A 19,551-nucleotide genomic window follows, 5' to 3' on the forward strand; every position below is an offset into this window, starting at 1 on the left:
TTCAACTGGACAATTGTGAGTCAGCTGGTGGTGTAGTGCATTGATTGCTGGAATTTGACAGCCCTGAGTTCAAAACTAGCCTCATAATTTACTAGCTGTGTGACCCTGGGCAAATTTTAATGAATATGAACCTCACAAACTTATTGGAATGAAAATAAACCATTTGTTCAGATTGTTTTTACTGAAAACTGGTTTAAAAGGATATCTGTCTATCTATCTATCTATCTATCTATCTATCTATCTATCTATCTATCTATATCTCAACCATTACTTAAAATATAGAAGTGATAGGCTCTTTGCTAAAGATGGAGTCACACAAAAAAGGATAAGTAAGAACGAGTTTTCTTGGTATCTTGCAAATTTAATCAAGTGTTTTATGACTGAAAAGAAAGGAGGGACAAAACTTCTTATCAAGCTAATTCTACCATGCTATGTAGCTACACTGTAGCTAAGGGGAGTGTTGGTGGTTACCCCAAAATTCAAAGAGATAAAATCTAAGAAAGCAGCAATCATTAGAACGCATAGCCTCAAGCATCTACACAGAATTGTGCAATGTATGGGAAACAATGAAGTTGAACAGGAGAGTTTAACATAACAAAGCAAATTTGACTTGATAGGTGTCAATGAACCTTGGCTCAAAATGAGGTACATAGTTAAAATATGATTGTAGAATAGAAACATTTTCCAAAAAAAGAGGAGAGGGAAAACAGGAATAAAAGAATGTTAGTTTAAGAAGAAATGCCTATGCGAGCAAATTCTTGAATGAGAGGAGAACATAATGGGGAACTTTTTGGTGATGAGCAATGGAGGCAGAAACAGAAACAGTACTGTTACAGACAAGAGCTCAAAGAGTCAGCTTTACAGATAAAAGGTATGAAGGGTATAGAAGAGTGAGACATTGGTTCTTCTGAACAAGATCTCTAACCTTTCAGTAGGATGAAAGGTCAATAAGTGCCAGCTCTTTAATATGGCAGCCAAAAATATTTAAAACATTTGAAGGAAAGCCATACAGAAACAGGACTTGACTTGTTCTGCTTGGTCATAGATCACAGGACTAGGCATAAACAACAGAAATTTCAACAAGGCAGTTTTAGACTACATATAAAGATATAACCTTCCTTAGAAGACTAAAGATATCCAATCATGGAACGGGATGATTTGGGAGTAGTAGTTTTTTTCACATTGGAGGTCTTGAAGCAAAAGGTAGATGACATCTTTTGTAAATTGTAGAAGAGTTAAACTATTTGCTTTCCAAATCTTTTCCACTTCTGGTTAAGTGCTTTATAATCCTTTAAAGGTGTCATATAAATATTAAGTTATTATTATTAATTAGTACTACTACCACTTCTACTATTTCTGCTGCTGCTGCTACTACTACTACTACCACCACCACCACTACTGCTAGTACTAGAACTACTACTACCTATAAAAGGAGCTGTCAATAAGAGTTCTTTCAACAGAAGGAGAGAGGAGAAATACATTTTCAGAAGACATTCCTTATAATCTCTCTCTGCATATATATTCATGCATATGTGTGTATGTGTATGTATGTATATTACAGGCAAGATATCATCATTGTAAACAAAATCTTCTCATGATAATTAACATGATTGTGATCTCCACCAATCTTCCTTCATCTGGTGCATACTTACTGCCAAGGGTAGACGGTCCCTTTCTATTAAATCAGCCAGTTTGTTCAGGAGCCGTCCTCTCTGTGAAGCATCCATTGTCCGCCATGGAGACCCCATCTGAAAAGCCTCCCTTGCTGCTTTCACTGCCTTGTCCACATCTGCCTAAAAAGTCAAAGAAAGCTAAGTTTAGAGGAAGAATGCTTGAGTTGTTTCCCAAAATAAGTTGGCCATGGAACAACTTAGAGTTGCAGAATTCATATGATGGCTAAGTGTGAACACCACTCAGATGAGAGAGCATTAGAGGATTTCATAGAAAAGAGCAAACGTTATGACTATTTTCACTGATTTTCATATTTTCCCAATGTTGATTTACATAATTTTAAATCACAGGACCACAGAATTTGAGCTGGTAGGGAACTTTTAACTTCATAGTCCTATGTTTATATGAAAATCTTACTACTGTTCTAAGGTTAATATGTTGCATGTCTGGATTGGAACTTGAAGTGTATCTAACCCAACTTGCTTGTTTTACCAGAAGGGAATGGGGAAGCCCAGGGAGTTGAAAGGGACAGCCATGGTTTGAAACAAAGTCTTCTGATTTCAAATGCACATCTGATTTCATGACATATGTTATGTTTATCCCTTACTCAAAATCATTTGCTTTTTTGATAATTGTGTTTTTAATATTTGGGGGAAAGGATCTTAACATTGACATTTTCCACCTACAGAACTACTATTTACATAGAATGGAACACCAGGGTTCCCTGGTGGATGGCTCACCATGGCTGCATCTTAAAAGTTTTCGTATGTTATCTCATTGTTGTCATTATCTTTAATGAAATTTTTGATGGTTTCAATGATGAATTCTCTGACCCACTCTTTCTTTAGGATTAGATGATTTAGTTTCCAATTAATTTTTTATCTATGATTTCAAGGCCATTTATTAAATATAATTTTAATTCATTGTGGTCTGAAAAAAGTGAATTTAATATTTCTGTTTTTCTCCATTTGTGAAGTTTTTATGCCCTAATACAAGGTCAATTTTAGTGAAAGTATATGTAGCTGTACATGTACAACTGGGAAAAAAAAGGCATACTCCTTTATATTCCCAGTCAATTTTTTCTAGCTCTCTATCATATCTAACTTTTTTCTAAAATTCTATTCATTTGCTTAATTTCTTTCTTATTTACTTTATGGATAAATTTATATACCTCTGAGAGGGGTCTGTAGCTCATTCAAATTTTCTGTAAAGAATTTGGATGCTATGCCATTTGGTGCATAAATATTTAGCAGTGATATGACTTCATTGGCTACGATATCTTTTTAGCAAAATGTAGTTTCCTAATTATCTCTCTTAATTATATCTTTTTTTTTTGCTTCTGCATTGTCTGAGATCAAGATTGCTACCCCTGCCTTTTTTAAACTTAAGCTGAAGCATAATAGATTCTGCTCCAGACTTTATTTCAATTGTGTTTATTTTTCTGTTTCAAGTGTGTTTCTTGTAACCATCATAGTTTGGATTCTGGTTTCTAGTCCATTCTGCTATCCACTTCAGTTATGTGAGTGAATTCATTCCATTTACACTCATAGTTATAATTATGAACTCTGTATTTCCTTCCATCCTGTTTTCTTCTGTTTATCCTTCTCTCTCTCTCTCTCTTTTTTTTTACCAGGTTCCTCCTCAAATGTCTGCTTTCTTCTGACCACTGCTTCCCTTAATTTACTTTCCCTCTTATCATTCCACCCCTTTGTCTTTTCTCCATCCCCTCCTATTTACTTATTGGTTAAGATACATTTCTATACATAACTAAGTTTGTGTGTTTATATAAATATGGCTATATATCTATTTGCACACACACACATACATACCATATATAGTATACATACCATTTATAGTACCATATATAGTAGCATATTGTATGTATCATCTTCTATATACTATATACACACTATATATAATACTATAGTAACTATAATACATATCATATGTAGATATATGATATATACTATATCCTACTATATACAGTACAATAAATATATGGCATATAAACATTATTCTACTATATACTACTATATATAGTACTATACATATATGGTGTATATCTATATATATGTATAGTACTACTATATATCTTATACTACTATATACTATATGTATATGCAAATTATATATACACATATAGTAATATATGGGGTGTGTGTGTGTGTGTGTGTCTGTGTGTGTGTGTGTGTTTATTCTTCCCTCTTTAAATTGGTTCAGATGAGAGTGAGGTTCAAGTGTTGCACATCCATTTTTCCCTGCAGTATAGAAGCTCTTCCTTGAACAACTCTTTTATGTGAGATAATTTTCCTATTCTTCCTCTCCCTTCCCCCTTTTCCTAGTGAATTCTTCCTTCTCAGTCCTTTATTTATTTTTGAGAAAACTCCCAATATAATCAACTTACACCTGTGCCTTCTGTCTATGTAGACTCCTTCTAATTCCCGTAATAATGACATAGTTCTTAGGACTTACATGAACCATCTTCCCATACCGCAATGAAAACACTTTAATCTTATTGAGTCTTTTATGATTTCTCTGTCATGCTTTCCCTCTTTAAAGCATCTTTTGATTCTTCTCCTTGAATGTCAGGTTTTCTATTCGTCTCTGGTATTTTATGTCAGTAATGCTTGAAAGTCCTCTATTTCATTATATGTCCATTATTTTTTCCCCCTGAAAGATTTTACTAACTTTTGCTGAGTAGGTCATTTCAGTTTGTAATCCTAGGTCATTTGCAAACCCTCAGCTCTTTTAACATGGTATCTGCTAAATATTGTGTGATTTTGATGGTAGCTCTATGGTATTTCAATGATCTCTCTCTGGTTGCTTGCGTTATTTTCTCCATGATCTGGGGACCATGGAATTTAGATATAATATTCCTTGAACTTTTCATTTTGGAATTTCTTTCAGAATATGATCAGTGGATTCTTTCCATTTCTCTTTTGCCCTCCACCTCTAAGATATCAGTGTAGTTTTCTTTTATTACTCTTAAAATATGTTGCCTAGGCACTTTTTTCGAATATGGCTTCCAGATATTCCAATAATTCTTTTTTCCTCGTACATTTATTTATTTTCTAGCTGTTTTGCTTTTTAAAAATATTTTCACTTTTTTCTTTTTAAAATACATTTTATTTTTCCTCCAATTATATGTTAAAAGAATTAAAAAAAATTTTAAAAAGTTTTGTGCCCCAAATTCTGTCCCTTCCTACACATGTACAGTTATGTAAAACATTTCCATCTCAGTCATTTTGTAGAATGAAATTTAAATAAAAAAGAATGAATAAAAGAAAGAAAGAAAAAAGAAAAAAAGAGGAAAGAAAGAAAGGGAGAAAGAAAGGAAAATAGCATGCTTGTTTGTGTTCAGACAGTATCAGTTCATTCTCTGGAGGTAGATATGTTTTATCAGTCGTCCTTTGGGATTGTCTTGAATTACTGCATTGCTGAGAATAGAAGTCATTTACAATTAATTCTTCATCATAAAGTATTGTTGTTACTATACACAATGTTCTCCTGGTTCTGCTCACTTCACTTTACAACAGTTCATGTGAGTCTTTCTAGGTGTTTCTGAAATCTGCCTGCTTGTGATTTCTTGTAGTACTGAGTAGGCTGTATTTTGGGCCCTCCTGGCTTAAAGTGAGTGTCAATGGTAACTGTTTCTCTTTGGAAATGCAATCCTGAGGGTCTTCCCCTCCCAGCTTGATTTTTTTTCTTTTTTTCTAATTAAAGGGGCCATTTCCTGTTTCACTTCTTAAAGAGGCCTATTCACTGAATGGGTGATACCTCACTCTAAGTGAGTATCTGAAAAGGCCTTAGTCTAAAAGGGACAGGGTCACCCATTTCATCCTAGGCTATCTCCAGTCATATCTGGTCACTGGATCCACATGACTCTGGAGGAGAAAGTGAAGTTGCTGACCTTGCACAGCCTTTCCTCACTCAAATCAAAGTCAATTGTAAGTCATGTCATCATTTCCCTAATAACATGGTCCTCTTCAAAAATAAAGGGCAAACACAATACCACAGCTCGTTTAGTCATTCCCCAACTGATGCACTGCTTCTCAATTTCCAGTTCTTAGCCACCACAAAAGAGCTGCATCATGGCATGGAGAATACAGTTTTTGAATGTAAAGCCAAAAGAGAACAAATTTGGGCAGTTCTTACAATCTGGAAAGGCTTCAAATAAAAATATCTTGATAGATACTATGGCTTTTGTTTAATGACTAAGCACACTAATTTCAGAGATAGCCATGATCAGAATGTTTACTCTAGTGATTAACCACATTGGTTCACAAAGACAGTTTACTAAGTCACAAAGGGGTTGTGACTTGCATGGATACTATTTTATATGGCAAAAGTACAAAAAGACAATGGAAAGCAAACTGCTATTTCCTAGGAATCTTCTGCTGTTCATTTAGTTGTTCTTTTCATGATATCTCAATCTTTTTGTTCATTTTGTTCACTTTACTGGTATCTATATTTTGTTCATTTAGTGATATCTGTATCTATATAGATAGCTTATTAACTACAAGTATGTGCTAGGAATCAAAAGTTATAGGAATGTATATCCAATTCCATGACAGATATGTTGACCTGAATATACTCAAATTCAACCTACTGATAGTTGAACTCATCATTTTTCCTCTCCATATAGATCTCTTGCCAAACTTCTGGTTTTCTGTTGATGATACTAGTATCCTACCACCTTGCTACCATTGTTTGAAAAAAATATTGATGTTTAATCTGGAAAACGTAAGATGTAGGGATGACTTGATAGATTTTTTTTGAATAGTATGCAAGATGTCATATAGAAGAATTAGACCTATTCTGTTTGGCCTGAGGATGGGAGACAGGAAACTTAGAAATATCAGATAGATGGTATAGAGAAGCAATTTAGGTTCATTCTAAGGAAGAAACTTCCTAACAATTAAAAATATTCAGAAGTTTCATGCACTGCCTCAGGTATTAGGGAGAACTTTAGCAATCTAGAATACTCCCTGAGATATTCTAGAGCAGAATCTAGCTGCGATATGGATTGGATAAGATGAAGCCTTCTCTGACTATTCCAATCCTTCACTTGGCTCTCTCTTGTTATTGTCTGAGCCAAGCAATTTAATATTTATTTACATTCTCTTTTGTATTGCTCTTTAATGGTTTCACATGTATTGGTCTGGTTTATAATTACCTCCTCGGAGTCAAGGATAACACCTTAGTCTGCATGCTGTGCCTGTATATCCCAGAAAATACTAATGAGGATTATTTTATTACCAATAGAGGTTGGCACCAGTTTTGACAATCTTTGGCAGTTATATGAGATATTGAGCAGTTAAATGTGAACCCTGGTTTTCTTGATTCTGAAGCCACTCTGTGAACTATGCCATGTTACCTTCCCGTGATGTTCAGCTTTCTTTGTTTCTAGTGATGTTTTGGCTGACATGATTTGATTCATTATTACAGAGATTCAGATATACAAGTAATATTTTTAATAGATACTAACGTATAATAACACAGTAAATAAACTTTTGTATGTTTTGTTGACACTTGAGTTGCTTATCAATCAATGAACACTATGTTCCATACAGTATGCTAAGTACTGGAAATACAAAGAATGCCAAATGACAGTCCCTGCTCTCAAGAAGCTTTCTATCTAATGGGGGGAGATGGGAGAAGATAACATGTAAACAACTATGTACAAACAAACTATAAAGAAAGCTAAATTGAAAAGGATCAACAAGGAAGGTACCAGAATTAAGGGGACTTGGGAAAGACTTGTGGAAATCAAAATTGTAGCTGAGACTTGATGGAAACCAGGGAGGCCAGGAGGCTAAGATGAAGAGGGAGAGCATTCCAGGCATTGAGGGCATCCACTGAAAGTGCCTGGAGTCTAGAAATGAAGGGTCTTGATTAAGGAAAAAGCAGTGGTCAGAAGCAAAACAAACTTTTGAGGAGGGACAGGGTTAAAAAAGAGAAGAATAAATGGAAGAAAAAAGGAGGGAAATCATAGTAATCATAACTGTGAATGTGAATGGGATAAACTCATCCATAAGATAGAAATCAATAGTAGATTGGATTAGAAACCAGAGTCCAACAATATGTTGTTTACAAGAGACACATTTGAAACACACACAATGCATAGAGTTAAAATAAAGGGACTAGAGTAGAATCTATTATTCTTTAACTGAAGTAAAAAGGCAGAGGTAGCTAGCTGACCAAAGGGGTATAATACTGTGCATACTCTTTGCCCCAGCAATACTAGGTCTGTATCCTTAAGAGATAAAAGAGAAAGGGCCTCTATGTACAAAAATATTTATAGCTGGTCTTCTGGGGGCAGAAAACAATTGGAAATGGAGGGCATGGCTTTCAAATGGAGAATGGCTGAACAAGTTGTGGTTTATGATTTGACTGAATAGAACTGCACTATAAGATATGAGGAGCAGGATGATTTCAGAAAAATCTGGGAAGACCTATATAAACTGATGCAAAGTGAAGTAAGCAGAACCAGGAGATCATTGTACATGATAACAGCAATACTGTAATGAGCATTAACTGTGAAAGTCATAGCAACTTTGATTAATACTATGTTTTAAGACAACTCTGAAGTACTTATGATGAAAAATGCTATCAACCATCAGAGAACTGATGAACTTTGAATGCAAAATGAAGGGTTATTTTCTCACATTTTTTGCAACATCTCTAATATGGAAATGTGTTTTGCATGATTTCATGTATATAAATGATATCATATTGTTTGCCTTCTGAAATGGTGGGTGTGGGGCTGTATAGGGGGAGAAAAATTAATTTAAAAATGTTAAAAGTAAATAAATAATATATATTTTAAAAAAGAATGCAAGAAAGTAAGGTTTCCTAATAATCTCATGTGAGAAAACTCACCTTATCTCCTTCTTCCACATCACAAATTTTTTCTTCAGTAGCAGGGTTAATGACTGGGAATTTCTTGCCACTCACTGAATTATGCCATTCATTATTTATAAATATCTATTGGGAAATACAAAAGGAAATCAAAGTTACATACACAGTGATTTAGCCCTGGAAAGTTTCCCACAGTGATTAAGCCTGAAACACTCAAAACATCTTATTTACATGTATCAGTGGTACCACTTTTCTACCCTTTTAAGTCAAAGATACAATAATTCTGCAATTCTAACTTCCCCCTTTAGTATATTTTGGACACATAAAAATTAAACCATGACATAATCTTTGTAACTGTCATTAAAAATGACATTAGTAGGCAAGACTTCTAATGATGAAATGAAGTTCCCTAAAATAAAGACTTCATTCAGTTTTTGCAAGATTAGGTTGTTTAGTGTTGAAGTCACATGGATAATTGCAAATTATTTTACTTCTTTCATGTTCTTAATCATAGGATGAGTGATTTGGTTTTAGAATACTGAGAAGAGGAACACAAGATAGATAGCCCCACGTAAACAAATATGCAAACATATGTGTATAGTTGTGAGCAGGTAGTGGTGGTGGGTAGGGGAGCTGCTCACTCAAAAATAAATTGAAAGATGTTAGACAAGGGGGAACCATGTGTACTCTGTTAGATAAAGACCTATATAGTACATATGATAATATGTCATCCTGTTCCTTGATTCTTGGCTTTCGAATGTATTTTACAATGTTTAGGGTCTTTTGATTCACTTTAGGTTCCTAATTTCTCTGTATTTAAAATCTCTCTTGCTTCTTAATTTATGCTGCTGGAGGCATCCTACCTCAAAGTGCCTCCAAAATGTTTTTGATCTCCACTGAGAGTAAGTCCTTCTACTGATTCCCTGGGCCTCATGCTGGTGCTGCAAGTTTCATCTCCTCTCTAGGAGCAAGATAGTGAGGGAGAGGTCTCACCAATAAAATTGGTTTCATACTAGATTTGAAGTCCTCTCTTGACCCATATATTCAAAGTCATCATGTAAAGCTTTCATGGTTATAGAGAGATATGCTCTCGGTAGAATTAACTGTTTCCTGGTACCATTAGGGGAATCAATCATAGTACATTCTAATATTCCATTTTCCAACATCCACCGTTGTTTGAATAGAATGATGTTTTTAAGTGACTGGAACTTGAGACATTTAGCATAACTTCTTTGCTTTTTGGGCTATATAATTCCCCCAGTCCTTCATCACCTGATGTTGCTTTCAGTCATCTAGTTATATCTGAGGCCAGGAAGGTTGGTTCAATGTAACAAGATTCATATATTTATGGTTCAAATACTCTCTGGTTTCAACACCTTCCTACTTACTCATAGTATATCTCCCTGGCTACCACATATAGCCCTCACAACTTAGTCTTTGATAACATGACTATTATAGAAGTGTTTTGCATGATGATACACATGTAGCCTATGTTGAATTGCTTGCCTTCTCAAGGAGGTTGGATGGGGAGGGAAAAAGGGAGAGAATTTGGAACTCAAAGTCCTAAAAACAAATGTTCAAAAAAAGTTGTTTTTACATGCAACTGGGATATAAGATATACAGGCAATGGGGTATAGAAATCTATCTTGCCCTACAAGAAAATAAGGGGAAATGGGATAAGGTGGCGGGGGAGTGGGGTGACAAAAGGGAGGACAGACTGGGGAAAGGGGCAATCAAAATATATGCCCTCTTGGGATGGGAGGGGAGGATAAAAATGGGGAGAAAATTTGTAACTCCAAATCTTGTGGAAATCAATGTTGAAAACTAAAAATATTAAATAATAAAAAATAAATTTAAAAAATAGAGGGAAAGGATCCTACAGAATCATAAATGGCGCCTAATATGCTCTTCTGGTTGTGTTGTAGTTCTGAATATTTCTATTATCTATAGAGAGAAATGATCCTGACCAAGCTGGGACATAAGGCATCCTATTTTACTCCTTAGTGAGGGCTGCATGAGCATCCCTAAGATTTGTCATAGAAAGGACTGCTGTTCAGGTTTGTAGTAACTTAAGTTCCTCTCCCACTCTGGTATTCAGTGATCCTATTTTCTCAGTGCCTTATCTCAGTTAGCTTTAACTGGAAGAAAGTAACGTGATACATTCATGGTAAACACTAAGGCACATATGAAAAAGGAGTTTGATGTGTTGCCCTTGTAGAGACCTTTACAACCTGAAAGAAGATGCCAGATAATTCACAGGAGTGACTGTAATTTTTGCATTTTATTTTTTTTTTGTTTTAGCCAAGGAAAAAGACAAAGTTTATTAGGGATTCACTGTAATGGGTTGTCTTAAGAAATCCCACCATTCGTGATGCCTGTTTTTACAAGGAGGCTAGACTCAATCTACTGAGCTAGTAGATTGTACGCCTTCATGGAGGCAAGATGAGACTTATGTCCACAAAGACTGTGGGAGGGATTGAGGGGTGGTCTGGGGTGACTAGAGGAAGGGTTTAGGGAGGGTCTTGAGGAGGAGTCTAAGGAGGAGCTTGATGGGACTGGGATGAGGTCAGACTCTGGGATGAGGTCAGACTCCAGGATGGGAAATAGCAGAAGGCTACAATCTTTTCTGAGAATGGGGTTCTGAGAGAGCTCCAGGAAGGCCATTAAATAGGAAATTTCTCTCTATTTTCCTTCTCGCCGGCAGTACAACTCTAGCTTTCAGTCTTGGCTGGAGAAGAACTTGAGATGAGCAGTATTCCCAGTCTCAGGGAACCAAAAATGAAGAGGTTAAAGAAAAATGATGATACTAGGGAACCATAGGTTTTGAGGAGTGCTCGACACCCTAAAGTACCGACATGCTGGGTCCTGCCGAAAGAATTAGACTCAAGCCTTCTCAGCCAAGAGAAAAGACAAAGTTTATTAGGGATTCACCATAATGGGTTGTCTTAAGAAATCCCACCCTTTGTGACGCCTGTTTTCACAAGCAGGCCAGACTCAATCTACTGAGCGAGACTGAATCTGAGCTGATTTTTGCATTTTAGGTAGCATAGTAGGTAGATATTTCAAGAGTTCCAGCTCATTCCCAATATAATCACATAGGGCACTCTTTACTCTGCTTTTGAATAAAAAAATTTCTCATACAGAGAGAGTAAAATCAATTTTTTTTTTAGCAAGTTAGATACATGCCTAGGAGTAGGCTATGTTCAGAGGCTAGAATAGATATTTGTGTGAAAAAAAATTCATCGTCCCCTTTAACAGGGTTAAAACAGAATGTGAAACTTGTGAAAGGTGTCACAAATTATTCTTTATTGGAAGGTATGTCACTGGCCCAGGAGTTAAGAACATGAGAATTCCCAAAGCCTTTGTCTCCTCATCAGCTCCCTTCCCAGACCAAATTGTGCCTTTTTAGTAAAGAAAGAAAAAAAAACAGCCCTCCTTACCAATAAGCCTTTCCATTCTGCCCCTACTCCTTCAGTAATTAATTTTATTTATCAGTTCTTTAGACTTTTTTTTTAGTTTTGAGTATATGTATTTCTCCTTTAACATTCAAGATTCCATCTTTTGTGCCTATTAGGAGTTTGTTTTTTTCAGGTACGAAATTTTTAAATCTATATTCAGTTCAATAATCCCTCTTTTATATTTTGTTCATTTATTTTTTAAGCATTTAATTACTTAGGAAAGAACTCCCCATCTAATAAGACCCGCTAGGAAAACTGGAAAGCAGTCTCGCTGAAATTAGGGTAGACAAACATTTTAAACTATGATTCCATGATAAATTCAAAATGAATAAGCTACCTGCACGTTAAAGACTTGGGAAAACTGTATCCCACAGGCTGAATCTAGTTTGTCATCTGTCTTTGTACAGCCAATGACATAAAAGTGGATTTTACATTTTAAGATATAATAAAACTTTATTTAAAAGTGTAAAAACCACTCAGCTCACAGGTCATACAACAGCAGGCTGGGAGTCAGATTTGGCCGTTATGGCCGAACCCTGTTAAAGGTCATGCAATAAAAGAAGTGAAGAAAATCACCTATCTTTCTTGGCTATGTAGAGAAGTTTAATCATTAACCAAACAAGGGATGGTGCCAATTAAAAAATGTGAAATAAACAAATCTGGTCTTATGAAATTGAAAAAAGTGTTTGCATAAATAAGAGCATAGACTTAGGAATTATTGACTGGGGGAAATGTGTCACACTTTTTCGGTAAGGATTTAATCTCTTAATTGTTAGACTTTTTGAAGAATGGACATTTAATTTTATTTATCTCTTCTTGAGTTCATCTATTTCTTTTCTAATTTTTAAGATTTCTGCATTTGTTTTTAATTTATTGACTTTCTAATTTTGTAATGTGATTTTCCATTAAAATTCTTTTTACTTTGTTAATATATGCAATAAATACTCTGAAGATTGCTTTAGGAACATTTTAGAAATTTGGGCAGATCGACTTGTAATTACCATTGCTGTTCATCTAGTTCTGATTTTTTTTTAAAATAAAATTTGTTCTTTGTCCAATAATTATTTACGATTTCATTCTTAAATTTCCATTTAGGTTTTCACATTTTTCTTGTACCACTTTAACTGAGTTATCTTAATACTGTTTATGGTGTTGTAGTCTCTAAAGGCTATGTTTAACATTTATGCTTTTATACATTTATTTCCAAATTTTATGCAACTCAATACACGCTCTACTAATGTAGAAATGTCATGTGGTCCTGATATGTGTGTGTGTGTGTGTCTGTGTGTCTGTGTGTAATATGTAATGTAGTGGTTTCATTCAGAAGGCACCATGAATCATTCAGCTCTAAATTCTCTGACAACTTGTTCAATTCTATGTTTTCTTTTTAGTTTATTTTTCTTTTAGATTTATCAGATTTGGAGAAAGGAACATTAAAGTTTCCAGTTATTACTGTGTTAATATATTGTAAATCATTCTTCAATTTAGTAAATACTTTCCCTTATGGATGTAGATACTATCCTGCTTAGAGAATATAATTTAAAAAGTGATATTAGTTTTTTTTCCTCAATTATCTCCATATTTTCCTCCCTTTGTGTCAACAATGTTGCTTAAATTATTTTATAGTTCCCATTCCTTTTTTAGGCTAGTATTTTGTTGCAGTGATTGGTTTTTCTTAATCTTATTGGATAACACCTAATTTCCACAGGCTCCCATCCCCCACTTCACTATTTCTGCTATTTTTCAACCCTTTTCCTAGTTTTAATGTTTTACATAATTTATTTATTTCTGTTTCTTAATTTCTTTAAATTGTCAACTTTTTTCTTCATCTTTCTCCCCTGTTATTTAAGTGATTAATTTCTTTACTTTGTTCTCTTCATAATTTTTCCCCTTTCTGTATATATTCTTAATTTTTATGCTATGACTTTTGGTCTAGAAATTTATTTATTTCTTCTGTAGTTTCTTTCTGTTCCTCAAAAATGAAAGCCTGTGAGTTTGAGCTCCATCTTAAGCAATTTCTCTATTCAGAATTTCTGGGCTATTTTCTTATGTTATTTCTTACATTATAATGCACACACATATATGTATAAATGCACAGTGTACATATATATTTATATATAGTAGTAAAGTTTAAGAAATATAGCAAATTTGAACTCCATCTTCTATCTGATTTCAGTATTAAGAACGTCTGGGGTGTGTTCTTGTGTTATTTCGTGAAATCTTTGGTTTTTCAGCCTCTTTTTCTTATACTCTCACATTATTTAACTTATGATTATTCCCCCTTGAAGAGGGGAGTATAACTGGATGATAAATTTGCTTCATTTTTCTCCTTTGTAGAAGGATTTATGTTTTGGTAAGGTTCTTGCTCTAAGTAGTCTACCTCTCTCTCTCTCTCTCTCTCCCCCTTCCTCTCTCTGTCTCTGTCTCTCTCTCACTCTCTCTCTCTGTCTCTATCTCTCTCTCCACTCCCCCCCAGCTGTGTTTAATTTTTCTTTCTTTCAGGTAAACTTGCTGGCTTACTACACCAGTTCTTCCCTTTTCTTCTCTGGCTGGACTGAATCAAGACTTGTGCCTAGTGTCAACGGTAGGCAAAAACAGTGTTCTGGACAGAATTTCTGTAGACATGGGTCTCTAACTCACCCATTCCCCATCGGGTATAAATTAATTACTCTTTTTTTCAATCCTGTTCATATACCTAGGCATAATCAATGCAGGGTGGCATGTGGACAGGGCATGGTGTATGCTACCAGCCTCTGGAACAAAAGACAATCCAATTGTGAATCTGAGGCAGAAGCCCACAGGTTGGCCTCTGCATCCTTGACAATAGTGTGGAGTTTGATGGGAGAAGGGGCTTGAGTGAGTGCTTTAAGGATTATTATTCTTCAGTGCTAATCCAGAATACCTTTACCTAGTTAAATTTCTCTTTAATAAATCTAGATCTGGCACAGAATTCTTTTTTTCCCTATGTAAAAGATTTGAAAGTTTGTCTGGATTGGGGTAAATATTTAGTCTACCATCTTGTTACTCAGACACATGATCTGGAAGTCTCTTGTATTGTTATTTTTTGGCTAGATGGAAACACCTAAAGTTAAAATTTCCTTGACATACACTAGGAAGGTGGAAAGTTTTGTAAAAATGGTTTTAATCACCGAAATTTTTCTTAATGACCACAAATCAAATTTCACCACCTCCCCAGTTAAAGAGACTGGGTTTTATGCTTATGCATTTGGATTGGAAAGATATGCTTTTACTTAAGCATAACATGATAGCAGAAAAAGTAGATTTGGCATTGCCAGAATTTTGGAGTTTCAAGGAACAAATAATATTTCTTTCAAATTAGCCTATAGAAAACAGAAAGGAAATTGAGGACCAATGAGGTTATATCATTTACCTTATTTTGTATATCAATTTGTGGCAGAAAACTCTATATCAATCAACCTCAATTAAGCCAGCTACTATGTGGAATATTATACTTTAAAAATGTTAATTTAGGTACCCACTTTGGGGAGAACAAAGTTGTTTATAGTGTACAATACCTTAGAGTTGCAAATGGTAGGAATATAGAAGTTATTTTGGTTATTATACATCTTTATGAAATTCATTGACTCCCCAAACTTGATAAAACATTTTTTAAAAATAAGATTAAAAGAGAATTTATACCTCCAAATAAGGCATTTTCTCAAAGGAATGATCTGTAGAATTTGACACTTTCCCCCCCAAAAGCCCATAATACTCAGTTTTTTGAAAAGAGAAATACTAAACTTGAAAATGCTTAAGATCTCCAAGGCTGCAAATAAGTTATTTCTCCTCTTCCAATTTTTCTACTATTGAAATTGGTTTGTTCAGAAAGCAAAATTGGCCATCTATAGAGTTCAGACACAAGCATTCTTATCTTCTGCTGTGCATTACAACCAAAGTCAGTTTCAAATTATATAATAAATCACCACTGCTTTAGTGAGTTGGGGGGGTATGTGGAAATCTTTCTTCAGAGGTCCTGTGATTTGACTTTAAGGCTTTTATATAACAGTTTGGAATGAGCACACATGACAGAAACATTTTTGGACTTAACAAGTTGGAACCGTGCTTTAGTTTCACTTTAGCCATGATTCTCTAAGTGGGGAGACTGGAGACCAGCTTTGGCTTTATGTTCTTATTAATGTCGACCAGTCTGCTGCTAGGCATCTGTTTCAATAGCAGTAAGCATATCTAGTGACATAAATTAATTTATTCATAATACATAATACAGCATGCTGGGTTTCCTTCAGCTTTTATCTCAAATATGCTTATTGAAATAATGATCCTTAACTATTCCCTGCTCTCCCCATCCATCCATACAAAACTATGCAACCATCAACTATATCCCTTAAATGACTTGCACCAGCTCCTATAAGATGTATGAATACAGTCGAGCATCAGAATCCAGACTAAATTGTATAAGGTAATTTTTCCTACTTAATATCTTGTATTTAGTAAGATTCTTTAACCAAATTACCATTATGTATAGCTACTGTTAATTCTTATAATGTATTTTAAATAAGACTACTTTAACATTCCCCCTTTTTCTATAAATGTATTTTTCACCTACTTAAGGTAAGGAAACAGACATGCAGTTTGAATCTACTCACCTTAGCATATTGAATTTTGAGGTTGGTGAGTGGGGCAGGCATGTTCCCCTCTGCTGGATTTGCTGAAGACATTTCTGGGCTGGTTCAAGAGACACAAGTGAAGTCAAGTAGCAGACCAGGTTTAGCAATTTTGTGCTGACTGAATGCTTCCTTGGCTTTATTTTTTCCTTTTAATCTGAACTGACTGAGGATTATTTGCATACTGGACTGTGACTGGATGAACCAAAAAGAAAATAAAAGTACCTTTTTTTTGTAAGAGAAGAACTCGACTATAACATAAATCTTTAAGAAACCATTTTATCAAACCTGTAGCTAGTCTGGAACACAGTTTATTATATGCAAATGAATTCATAATTTTAAAAAATCGAAATATTGGACAAGAGTAATAGCTGCTTTGATTATTGAAGTTGAAATCATCCCCTCCCCTCAACTCCCATTCCCTCAACCCCTTTACTGTTTAAATTAATTTTTCTGAAAGATATCAGAAAGGGAAAAAAGGCAGTAGTCTTTGGGTACTCCAAGTTTTGGAAGATATGAGGGGGAAGACATTGGTGCCTTTTTTTCAATTAAAAGACTGCTTAATCTAACATGCTACATGTTACCTCATATGAGTCTTACAACAATTCTGAGATATATGCTACTGCTATCCCTATCTTTAAAATGAGAAAACTAAGGCTCAGTGATTGACGTAAGTCCTAACATCACATAGTGAGGAAGTATCCAAAGTGTTAAGCCCTAGTGCTTCTTCATTCTTACTGTAGCTCTCTGGCCACCAAGGGGCTCTCGTCACCTCTGCTGAGGTAGTTCCTTTGAGTGAGGGACAGAATTGGACAGCTCATCACTCTTTTCTACCTAACTCATCATGAATAAGCATTTTTGAGGAAGATAAGAGTAAGTTTACTGTGGCCATAAATGAGAACAGGGTAAAAGTTTTGCTTTAATACATCAAACTGAACAACTAAGCCTTTTGGGATAAGCAATAGTGGGAAGTCAGTAGTATTAAGCAATCAGCACAAGTTTCTTGCAGTATATAGGATTTTAGCTGGTACTTGAAGGAAGCCAGGGAAGCCAAGAGGCAGGGATGAAGAGGGAGAGAATCCCAAACATGAGGAGCAGCCGGTTACAATTCATGGAGTTGGAGGATGCAGTGTCCTGGGTGAGCAAACAGCATGCAGGATAGTGTTACTGAATCTCAGGCTATTTGTAGGTGATTAAGGTATAAGAAGACTGGCAAGGTTGTCAATCAGGAAGCATCTATCAAGTCCTTACTATGTGCCAAGCACTGTGCTAAGTGCCAGAGTCATGAAGGGCTTTAACAGCAGAGGATGTTCTCTTTGATCCTGGAGAAGACCAGGAGCCACTGAAAGTTTTTGAACCAGGAAATGGCAGAGTCAGATTCGATCTTTAGGAGGGTCAATCTGATATCTGAATAGAAGTCAGATTTAATAGGGAGAAATTTGTGTCATGGAGATGAACCAGAAAGCTATTGTAGTAATCCAGGCATGAGGTATTTAGGGCCATGTCGGCTTCACTCTTCCTGAGTCATTGGAATGCAGTGACAAGACAAATAATTAAGACCAGTGGCAATGACTTGGAATACAGTGAAAACCTTGGTGTCTTTTATGTCTAGCTGAGCTCAAAGCGCTCCACAATGCTAGCTTCTGTCACTGTTACAGCCTACTAGAACGATTTGTTCTCCTTTGTCTATTCCACCAACTAAGTCTTCACACACTTGGTTTAGATGTAACTGTAAGTCTTCCTTTAACACCTCAAATACCCAGGCACAATTCTGCCTCACTTAAATACCATTTATTGTGTGAGTCAAAAGACATCACCCATAACTTTTTTTAAAATCGTTTTTATCTAGTTTGAAGTTCAGTGGCAATGAGCAAGTGATAAAGCAGCAGGTGCAGATACAGTGGGCATTGTACATCCCTGCACACAGCCCCGGCACTGGGTCATCTTTTCACTGGACTGAAGTAGCAGTAGGATACAGCAGCCTCCGGGTGTCTGAGCTACCTTTTTAAAGGATTTTACTGCTCACCTCTTAGCATGAGGAAGGGGCTAGAAAAGTGCCCTAAAAATTGTTTGCTTCACCTAACCTAACCCTGACATTCCACAACATTCAGGGATCCTACTCTGCAGTCAAAATATGTAAAAAAATGTACAAAAACTTTTGTGAAGATGATTCCAGTCACCAGTGTCGCATGGAATGTGCACATACTTATGGACAATAAAAAATCCAGTAGACCTGAAAGACAAACAGCTCTTGTTTCAAGAGAACTCAGCAGGTATTGCATTCAAATAGCAGGCTTGAGTGAAACAAGTCTGGCAAATGAAGGCCAACTTACCGAAGTCAGAGCAGGATGCAAGTTTTTCTGGAGTGGGCACTGAGATGAGGAGTGCCATGAAGTTGGTGTAGGTTTCATAATCAAATCTAATCTTGCCAACAAGGTTGTATGCCTCTAAAAAGGAGTGAATAGCAAGCTCATGTTAATGGGATCACCAACTGAAGGAAGTGCTGTGGCACTCCAACTGTGCATCTGTGCATATACTCCCAATCTGATGAGGTCAAAGAAAAATTTTTTGAAAACCTGGAGAGCTTCATCATCAATGTGCTGAAAGAGGATAAGCTTGTAATTCTCAAGGACTTTAATGGCAGAGTAGACACAGACTATAGAAATGGCAGGGAGTTCTTGGGAAGAATGGAGTCTGAAACAATAACCACAATGGTCACTTACTACTGAAGACCTGTGCATCTCCTGACCTTCCCATCTCTAACACTGTCTTCAATTTGCCTAAATGCAATAAAAATTCATGATTTCACCCTTGAAGTAAACATTGGCATTTAATAGACTATCTTTGTAAGGAAAAAAGATAGGATGTGATAGAGATAAAGACCATGTGTGGTACAGAGTGCTGGACTGATCATAGAC

General features: G+C 35.6%; 1 protein-coding gene across 1 annotated transcript in view; it reads right to left on the reverse strand.

Moving 5' to 3' along the window:
• LOC118833610 (retinal dehydrogenase 1-like) overlaps positions 1–16,771 on the reverse strand; it is a 42,560-nt gene extending 25,789 nt beyond the window's left edge. The window contains exons 1-3 of the mRNA XM_036740987.1: positions 16,616–16,771; positions 8,554–8,658; positions 1,653–1,793 (exon numbers count right to left, since the gene is read on the reverse strand). Of these exons, the coding sequence (XP_036596882.1) occupies positions 1,653–1,793; positions 8,554–8,658; positions 16,616–16,687 (318 nt within the window). The 5' untranslated portion in view covers positions 16,688–16,771. The remainder of the gene's footprint in view (positions 1–1,652; positions 1,794–8,553; positions 8,659–16,615) is intronic.
• Between the last annotated feature and the right edge of the window lie 2,780 nt (positions 16,772–19,551).

The sequence above is a fragment of the Trichosurus vulpecula genome, chromosome 1 (genome assembly GCF_011100635.1).
Source record: "Trichosurus vulpecula isolate mTriVul1 chromosome 1, mTriVul1.pri, whole genome shotgun sequence".
NCBI classification, from domain to species: domain Eukaryota; kingdom Metazoa; phylum Chordata; class Mammalia; order Diprotodontia; family Phalangeridae; genus Trichosurus; species Trichosurus vulpecula.